The following is a 9,267-nucleotide window of genomic DNA, read 5'->3' on the forward strand; positions in this document are numbered from 1 at the left end:
AATGAATGCATTTTAGTAATATTAAATATATTAAAGGAGCATCTATGTGCACTACTGAGCATTAACATGTGTTTCATGGAGCGGAAAATATGAAGAGTAGTTGCCTATAAGGATTGTAATGCTGCAAAAAGTCAAACTTCAGAGGCATGTTATCAATAAGCTTTATTGGAATGTAAATGTGGAGCTTAGTTGGGACATTTCACTCGAGTTCTCGTGAGTCTCTGCCACAGATATCTTCATACTAGGTTACATACATCTGCTGTGTCACTCTTTTCGGACGGGCGTGATTTATCTGGATGTTTTTTTCTTTCTTTTTTTTTTGAAACAATGACAAACCAAAATGAAATTGGAGTAACGAGGCTATTTTTAAAATGTACGGAAAAATAATAACTCCAGTAAAGTATAGATAACCAACATTTCGACTTAAGTAAGGTAACAAAGTATTTGTACTTTGTTACTTGCCACCTCGGATATGAACGGACCAAGCTGGGTTACCATGGAGACATAACAAGATTTATCAGACAATATTAGAGGTGCAAAAGGTGCAAAAAAAGCCTAAGAAGAAAACTAAATACAGATGTACAAGATTCATAATATCCACAATGCAAGATACAACAACGTAATACAGGATTTTCTGCATCAGGGTATATGCAAGATGGTGTCTGATGACAACGCAGCAACCCAGCAGACAGACACTGCAGCATTACCTACCTCGTCATATAGTGTTCAGAGAGGCCAAGTCAACCACCAAACCTGCCTGCTTACAGGACCAAACCTGAACCCAGATCTACTGAGTGTATACAAAGATATATACAAAAGGTAGCTTTCATGGCAGACATTGCCATGGCAGCAGGAGTGAGATGGCACAGAAAATGTTCTGTGAATGTAGGAAAGACATGTATCGAAATAGTTGGAAATTCTATAGTCTATGTCATGTCACCATTTCCTATATTAGCAGGACATCACACATCATTGTCCAAACATTTTGCAAGGACCATGTTTTTGGCTTATGATGATTTGACAGAAGACTGTAGGAAAGTGGGGAAAACTGGGCTGATTTTTGTGGAAGAAAGCCAGTCCCTCCTCTGATAAGTGGAGCCAGAAAAGATAGATGACGGAGTTAAAAGGGAGGTGATGGGGTAGCAGAGGGTTGTGCAGACGTGTTGTAGACTCTTGAACAAGGTAGAGATATAGGATGAGAATTTATATGATGATCCCAATATTTTCTGCATCCCTAAAATGTAAATTTAAATGCTTACAGAAAAATGTGAAGAGAAGAGTTAACAGAGCATTTCTCAACCTGACAAACATGTCATAAACATCGGGACAGACATACGTTTGGAGGCAAAACTGCTAAAACAAATTCAGTTATTCTATGGCAGATATGTATTATAGAAACCTTTGGTGGATAAGCAATAAATGGAGATTTTCTTGTCGTTATGCAGATGATTTATGATGCTGTGGTTTAGCACTCTAAAACTATTGGATCCAGCAAATCCTTATGACCAGTCATGCATATTCCCATAGCTTTTAGTTTCTACGGGCATTTAATTTCTTCTCAACATCGGCTCATAACATCAATGCATGTTTACACTGTGACATTGTGTCTGTCTTTTTCTAAGTTAAACAGTGTACGCATTCATCTCACCCACAAGGGTCAAACTTGAAGCAATATCAGAGACTTGTGTGCTAGCGTGAATGAGCATCCTGTAAATAGTGTTTGGTAATGTCACCTAGAGGACACCAGAGGGTGCTCTTCTAGAACCCAGAAAAAAATGGATCACCACTCGATTAGGTTTGTAATATCTGGCACACAAGTCATTAAAATAGACCTGTATTGGCCCTGATCTAGAACCACTAGATTGAATTGGGACACTACTAGATATTTCTTCTTGCTGCAGTGGGTCAGCCTGAAAGAAAAATAGCCAAGTGGTGCTAAAACAATCTTGTGAAAGTTAGAAATTAGAAAGCCAAAAGTCTTAATGCACTGCAGCTTATTTTGCTTTCACAAATTAAGAATGGGACTCCGGTATGCACAAATAAGACTAGCAAAAATTAAGACATCCAACTTAGCTGTTGCAGTCTGTCCTGCGATAAAGACCCTAGCATAAATGTTGTGTGCTGTGTGTTTTGTGTGCTGATCAAACTTTTTAGCTGTTTTACATGTACCTGAGATCCATGCCTCGTGGTATCTGGCAAGAGATAAAGCAGCAACGACCTTCAATAATGATACACCAAATTGATGATGCTATCAACCACATGTCACCAGATAACCATATCTACAATGTACAGCAGCAAAATAATGATACTTTGCTAAAGTCAAAGGCTGAAGGAAAAGTAGATGTCAATAAGCTCTATACCAAATCATATAAAGAAAAGCAGATGAACTTTAGCATAACACTATACTCTGATCGTTTAACGTTATGGAGCATATAAAGACGTCAAGCCCTCCTTTGTCTGTGTGATTTTTGTTTATATTACTGAAACTGAAAATGGATATATGATGATTCACAATAAAAATATATTTACAGTGGAATACAGGTTCTGATGTTTACCGCTGGTCTTCCATTCACAGATGAAACTGAGACTTGGACCCAGTTGGTTGAAGCTTTGCTACAAGGTGTTGTCATGTGAGCCCATCACACAAGCTGTTAACTTCGTTAAACCGTACATAAACAGCATCTTCTAAAGCTTCTAAAGGGGTTTTGGTCAGACAGGCCTCTTCCTGTACCAGACGACGGCATAGGAAACTGTACTCACAACACTGGCTTTATTTGTAATTTCTCTGAAGGAAATACCAACACTTTTAAGAGTTATGATGGTCTGTCTGTATTTCTTTGGTACGTGCCTTTTTTTCTAGTCATTATGATAGCAGTCCAGACATTCAAATGTTACTACATACTACCATAGAGTGTGAAGAAACCATCTGCTTATACATACAAAGGGTTTGTAATTGGCAAAGTTTTGGCACCTGAATAGTTTGTATTCATTTTCAAAGCTTAATTTACTTCCATTGCTTCAGACCAGCTGTAAAAAGTCTTCCTTTTTAATGCACAATTGACTTTTTTGTTGTTGTTTTTTTTTTAGTTTTTTTTTTTTTTTTGCTATAATAGTGACAATATTTCCTGTTATGATATCACTGTTAAATATTATAAACAGATAATTTAGCTTGAACAAGCAGCATTAGGTTGAATAACTTTACACAAGACACACGAGTATCCCCTGTATGGAACCAAACCCATGTAAAGGCTGGGCTTATTGACAATGATGTCATTCCTTTGCTTCCAAAATCCCCTAGAACTTTTTTTTACTACAGTCACAGCTATGTGGCTCCATCTGCTGGACAAAACATGTGCTGAACAAAATTACACCTCAGAATCTTGGAATTTGCCAAATCCTCAAGGGATTTTTGAAAAAAACAAACAAACAAACAAACAAAACAACAACAACACAATCCACAAAATATATGTATATATATATATTTTTTTTTACAAATTGTAGTCTCCTATTACACATTACCATGTATTGTTACATATTGCAGTCTGTTATTATTCTTTGTATTATTACACACAACATTCTAGTATTACTTTTTACAGTTAATTATTAAACAATATTGTCGTTATAGTTATTAAGCATTGTTATGCATAAGCAATTGTTATTACACAATGCAGTCTGTTATTACAATACAGTTTATTACACATTACAGTATATCACACCTTACAATATACTATTACAACTTGCACTCTTTAGATTGCTATTACATTCCAGGTCTATCTTTTACATATTACAGCCTGTAATTTCACATTACAGTTTGTTATTCAATTCTTAGTAATTCTTAGTTATTTACTATTTTACTTCATTTATAGTTTGCTTTTTTGTTCTCTTGCTGTTATAAAAAAATGAGTTTCTTATTTTATTTATTTATCATTTAAATAAAAAAAGAAGTAAAAAAAGAAGTAAAAGGAATAAATATCAACATCACTATTATGATATTCTTTATACCTTTTTATATTGATGCTGTTAAAGCGTCCACAATCACAGACTTGTTTACATGTTGTGGTAAATGTGTAAAAAATAAATAAATAATAATAATAAATAAATGATTATATATCATTAAATATATATATATATTAAGAACCTCTGCTGAACTGCCTGTGCTCCAGTCAGACACTCTTCTCTTCACACTTCTCTTTCTGTTTGTTTGTTGCTGTTGTTTTGTTCCCGGTTCTTCAGTAAGTTTAGGTGTGATGTTCTGAGGTGCGTTTCCTTTATGGGAACGTTATCCTGAACATCTCCATAGAAACGTTTCAGTCATTTCCTGAAAGTGTTTGTTTACCGGCGACAGCGTGATTGCGTAAAGAAAATGACGTAATGGTTTCGACAACGCGGGGCGGGGTTATCTGGAATGACATTTAAATGGGCGTGGTTAACTAAAAAGCGTGGACAACGGGAAGGGCGGGGGCTAGAGAGAGAGGACTTTACAGATCACCCAACCACAACACCTGCTGCTCTTTACTCTTTATACACTGTACATGTGTTTGATGTGCGCTGTAAAAAAAAAAACATATCTGATTACTTCTGAAGTAGTTTTATTAAACCAAACACTTTAAGTTAGTCAACTGTCCCTCCAAAGTTTTGATTCTTACCACATGAAATTTAAATAACTATTAACTCGGTTAGGTAACGCCAGTCTGTGTTATTACAAATGAACACTATTATCTAGGCTTATCTGGAGTTAAGCGTGTTAAAAAGAGTTATCAAGAGCCTGTAAGATAGTGTTAGCCCAATAGTCTAAGTTAAACCTGTAAGCTAGAGTCAGTCTGTGTTACCCTCGGTTAAAGCCTTGCGTTAAACCTGTTAGCCTGGGTTAGCCAACATTATAACCACAGTACACCTGTTAGGTACAGTTAGGTACAGTTAGCCTGAGTTAAAACTGTTAGATCATTTTTTTCTGTCAGAGAAATCCCGTTGAGATCCGGATTTGCTAAAATGGGCATGACACCAACTACAGAATGATGTTTCAGTGGAATAATAAACATCATGACAATAAGCAGCTACAGTATTTCTGAAAGATCATACATGAATCATATGAAGATAAAAACAAGAAAACAGATGCTGCTGAGTTAGTTGTCTTACAAGGCAAATAAAAAGGTACAGTTATTTTACATGAAAACTAATTTACTTAAACACAGTGATTAGCTAGATAATACCTCTGTCAGCTGAACTATTATCTAGAAAAAAACTGCTAGTAATAATTTTCGAAAATACAATAAACAAAAAAAAAAATCCAAATGTTGTTTGTTAGCATTATACTTGTGTACCTGATTATTTATTAAGACGGAAAGTCAGGTCACCAACGTGTTATGCAGTCATAACCTAATACTTTCCTGTCTTTTGAATGTTGAATAATTATATTCATTTATTTTATGATACATTTTTTACAGTAGAACGGGGTTGCATACCACACGTCACGAAAGGGCGGCGCTACAGAGAGGATCGTGCGGCGGGGAGGGCGTGGCCATGCAGAGTGTGGATTTGTGTCGGGGCGGGGCTGCAGAGGGGGCGGGGCTACGAAGCTGTTTTTGAGTCGTTACTTCTGAGCAGTCGCCATCTTGTGCGTGTTGGACGCTGAAAGTAGCGCAGCTTAAAGCAGCAAATTAAATCCAACCGGCAGCGTAAACTCCGTTACCATCCGAAAGGAAAAGGAATCTTATCGTATGTCCGCTATCCAGAACCTCCAAACCTTTGGTAAGATCATTTCTTATCGACAAACCGTGTTTATTCCAGTCACAGCTTGTGTGAGCTTTGCTGAGCTAGTGCTAAAACTAGCTGGGTGGGGGAAGGGCGTTGGAGTCTGAGGGGAAGACGTTGAAAATAGTGCTCCAATTTGGCGTATAGTAGCTATACGTCCTATATTAAACGTATAAATACTGTTGATCTAAAGGGGTGCTAGTTATTTTGGGGAATGTGGTCGCGGTTTGAGGAGAGGGGTTGTTTCCTTTGGGTTTTCCGTTCCACCTTAAACTGCCGCAGTTACACTTGAGCGTTCAGCTCGAAATAACACGACCGCAGCACCGCTTAAGGTGGCCTGTCGGATTCAAATAAGGAGGCCGCTTAATCCTCGGTAGACAGAGCTGATTAATGCGGTTTACTGTTGAATTTATTTCTGTATTTCTGTCATTAATTTAACCTTTTCTACTAACGATGCTCTTATTAGAACGCTTACTTGGATAACGTTGATAGAAAGGGTAAAGGCAACGAATGAGCCCATAAAACGTCATTCCTAAATCTCACCTTCCTAAACCAACATGTCTCTCTATACTAAAATGTTATTTATAGCTAATAAAAACAAAACTACTTCAGTTAGTCGTAAGATGTAACTATAACTTCGTTAGTTGGCTTTCTACCTTTTTAAGCTACGACCTCTATAGCTAGTTATCTACCTAGTGCTAGCTGGCTGTTTGTCTGCTTGTTGGTCACTGTGGCTAAAGCTAGTGCTAACCCCGCAGTAAACTCGACGCCTTGCTTCGTCTTCTTTCTTTCTTTAGGTCCACGGTCACGCAGTCAGATCACCACCTATCACCCTGTTGTATTCCCCTGACTGTTATGTGACATTTATCTATGTATCTCATCTGATGGTAATCCTTTGTAAGTAGCTTAACGGCTAGCTCGGTCTAGAAAACGTCTAGGGGGCGGTTCAAATGGTTCTGTTCACTATGTAGTGGACTTGTTAGGACGTTCAGTTATTTACAGATTAGGGGCTGTAGGTGATGTAAAAGTAAACAGACGGCTGTCATTTTAGCACGTCGTTCCGTTTAGTAGATGTTGAGGCTTCGGTTTCATGGTTTAGGTGGCTCACTATGTAGGGCGTATGGAGCCATTTGAGACGTAGCCTCCAGTTTGGCCTTCACAAAATGGAAGCAGCAGCTCTGCTTATATTTAGCCTTTGCGCAGTCGCTAAGAAATATGACTCCGTCTTCTTAGTGGTTGGCCTGAAATGGGGGGTCTAAATGTGGATCTTGCTCAATCATGATGACGTTCACAAGTCGAAAGTTCGGGATTGTTTTTCTGACCGTTCTTCTTCCATGACCTTGTTAAATGAAGTGGTTTACCAAAACTCCAGTTCGCAGTTTTGCCCCTTAATCGATCAACATGTCAGAAAATGTACTTTTCGTTTTTGATATGGAGCTGTGAGGTCAATGTAATATCTTCTTGATTGATTACTATTTACCTTTGTTGGCCATGTAATGTTGTAATGCATGTTGTCCATGCTAATTATGAACATGGCTTGTGATCAATAGTGTTTCCCCTTCCTTTTGCCTTTCCCTGTGCCCCTTTTGGTTACATGCTTTAAGCTCTTCATTTCTTATTTCTTCAGACCCCTTTGCTGATGCAACTAAGGGTGATGATCGGCTCCCAGCTGGGACTGAGGACTACATCCACATAAGAATCCAGCAGCGGAACGGCAGGAAGACTCTGACCACTGTTCAGGGCATCGCCGATGACTATGATAAGAAGAAGCTAGTCAAGGCCTTTAAGAAGGTTAACACCTTAATTATTTTAAAAGTCTTTAGCTTCGGATGCATGAAACTAGAGCTTGACTCCAGTTATGTGTTCAAGTCTAAAATTATGCTTAGGGCGTAAGTCTTTTTAAACCTTAAACTCTGCGTTCTTGTGGTTAGAACTTGCTGGTAAAGTTCTTTATTACTAATTTTTACACTTGAGCATTTATTTGCTGTTTAAAATTAGGCTTCTGCCCTGAGCTCTCTTTATTGAGTTCCCAAGAGGTACCCACAATAAAATAAACATGTATAACTGTGGAAGCCAAGTTACTTATAATACAAGTAATAGAAACTAAATATTGCCTCCTTTTTATTTGCAGAAATTTGCCTGCAATGGGACAGTGATTGAGCACCCTGAGTATGGTGAAGTGATTCAGCTGCAAGGTGACCAGCGCAAGAATATCTGCCAGTTCTTGACTGATGTAAGTTGGTTTTGGTACTCCTTGTGTGCTAACTTTAATACCTAGATCAGACCTAAACCTTGACTAAATGTGAAAATGCACATTTTTAAATGTGGTCTAAATGCTCATTGAGGTTTGGTCCAAGTCTATGTTGAGGCTTAAGTGCTGTCCACAAAGCCAGCCCTGTAAGTTCACCAATGACCTTTAATATTTTTCCTTTTTAACTTTCTCCCAACAGATTGAACTGGCCAAAGAGGAGCAGCTCAAGGTCCACGGTTTTTAGAGGCTTCGGCGAAGTGCCCCCACCCTGACCCAAACACTGATTCCCCTCCCCTCCCTCGTCCCTTGCTGGTATTTCCCACCGACCCCTACTCCCCCATGAACGTACATAGCAAACGCTGAAAATGAAAGTGATTGCGTCTGATTTAAGACTCTTCAGCAGTAGGGCTTCTTTATTAAAGAGCCCAGTCCAGTTACAGCATGGACAGTCAGCAACACAAACGATACGGGATGAATGGTAATTTATTTTAATTTTCCCCCTTCTCCCCTTTTTCCCCTCTCCTTTTTTAGTTAGACTTGTGCTTTCAAGCGCAATTCCATGTCCTTTTCTTTTTTTTATTATGGTTTTGTACAAGTTTCAATAAAAATCCTCAGATGCTACGTTTTGCACAATTGTTGGTTTAAGTCAGGTGGGGGGGTTAAGGTGAAGACTGGTGATGTACCCCAGGTTTTGTTTATTCTCCACAATAATGGATCGCATATGTGCTGTGGGCCGGCCTGTTACAGGATTACACTGGAGTGCTGCTGGAGCACTGATCATGGCGAGCCCACCTTAACTTTTTAATATCTGCTTTCCCCCCCCCCCATTCTTTTAAAATACACTCATTTCAGTTTTCTAATCTTGTATTTTTTTTTGACGAATAAACAAAATATCCCTTACCTGCTCTTGTTCTGTAGTTTTCTTTTTTTTGGGATTAAATGAAAGTTATTGATTAGTGTCCCAGCCAGAAATGTCGGACAGACAGTCTTGTCCCTGTAGAGAGGTATTGCTAATGGGTTAGGGCTCTGAAGGTGGTTCGTCTATTAGCACCCTGCCTGATGCCAAGGGTTGGCTTGAGGGGTGTAAAGCCTCCCAGCATGGTGCTGTGGAGCGATAGTTTTCTCTCCAGTACTTTTTGGGTGAGATTGGGTGGTGACAATTCAGCATTCTGACCTCACAAGTGCTCTTGCTGCTGAATACAGTTAAGTCTTCACAGCAATGAGCCTAAAATCCAAAATCTAGCAGAAAGCCTTTCTTTGGTAGT

The 9,267-nt window shown here is 38.6% G+C and overlaps 1 protein-coding gene across 1 annotated transcript; it reads left to right on the forward strand.

Moving 5' to 3' along the window:
• The first annotated feature begins 5,593 nt into the window (after nucleotides 1-5,593).
• On the forward strand, nucleotides 5,594-8,902 carry eif1 (eukaryotic translation initiation factor 1). The gene is made up of 4 exons (XM_072674721.1): nucleotides 5,594-5,748; nucleotides 7,379-7,542; nucleotides 7,883-7,984; nucleotides 8,202-8,902. The coding sequence occupies exons 1-4, from the start codon at nucleotides 5,718-5,720 to the stop codon at nucleotides 8,244-8,246; spliced, it is 342 nt and encodes a 113-aa protein (XP_072530822.1). The 5' UTR covers nucleotides 5,594-5,717; the 3' UTR covers nucleotides 8,247-8,902.
• The last annotated feature ends 365 nt before the right edge of the window (nucleotides 8,903-9,267 follow it).

The sequence above is a fragment of the Salminus brasiliensis genome, chromosome 3, assembly GCF_030463535.1.
Source record: "Salminus brasiliensis chromosome 3, fSalBra1.hap2, whole genome shotgun sequence".
NCBI lineage: Eukaryota > Metazoa > Chordata > Actinopteri > Characiformes > Bryconidae > Salminus > Salminus brasiliensis.

Bases quoted from the DNA above. Each gene is read 5' to 3' on its own strand.
- eif1 (XM_072674721.1), top strand. From the start codon at position 5,718: ATGTCCGCTATCCAGAACCTCCAAACCTTTG. The intron at 5,749-7,378 runs GTAAGATCATTT...TTATTTCTTCAG, and splicing joins CCAGAACCTCCAAACCTTTG to ACCCCTTTGCTGATGCAACT. The intron at 7,543-7,882 runs GTTAACACCTTA...TTTTATTTGCAG, and splicing joins TAGTCAAGGCCTTTAAGAAG to AAATTTGCCTGCAATGGGAC.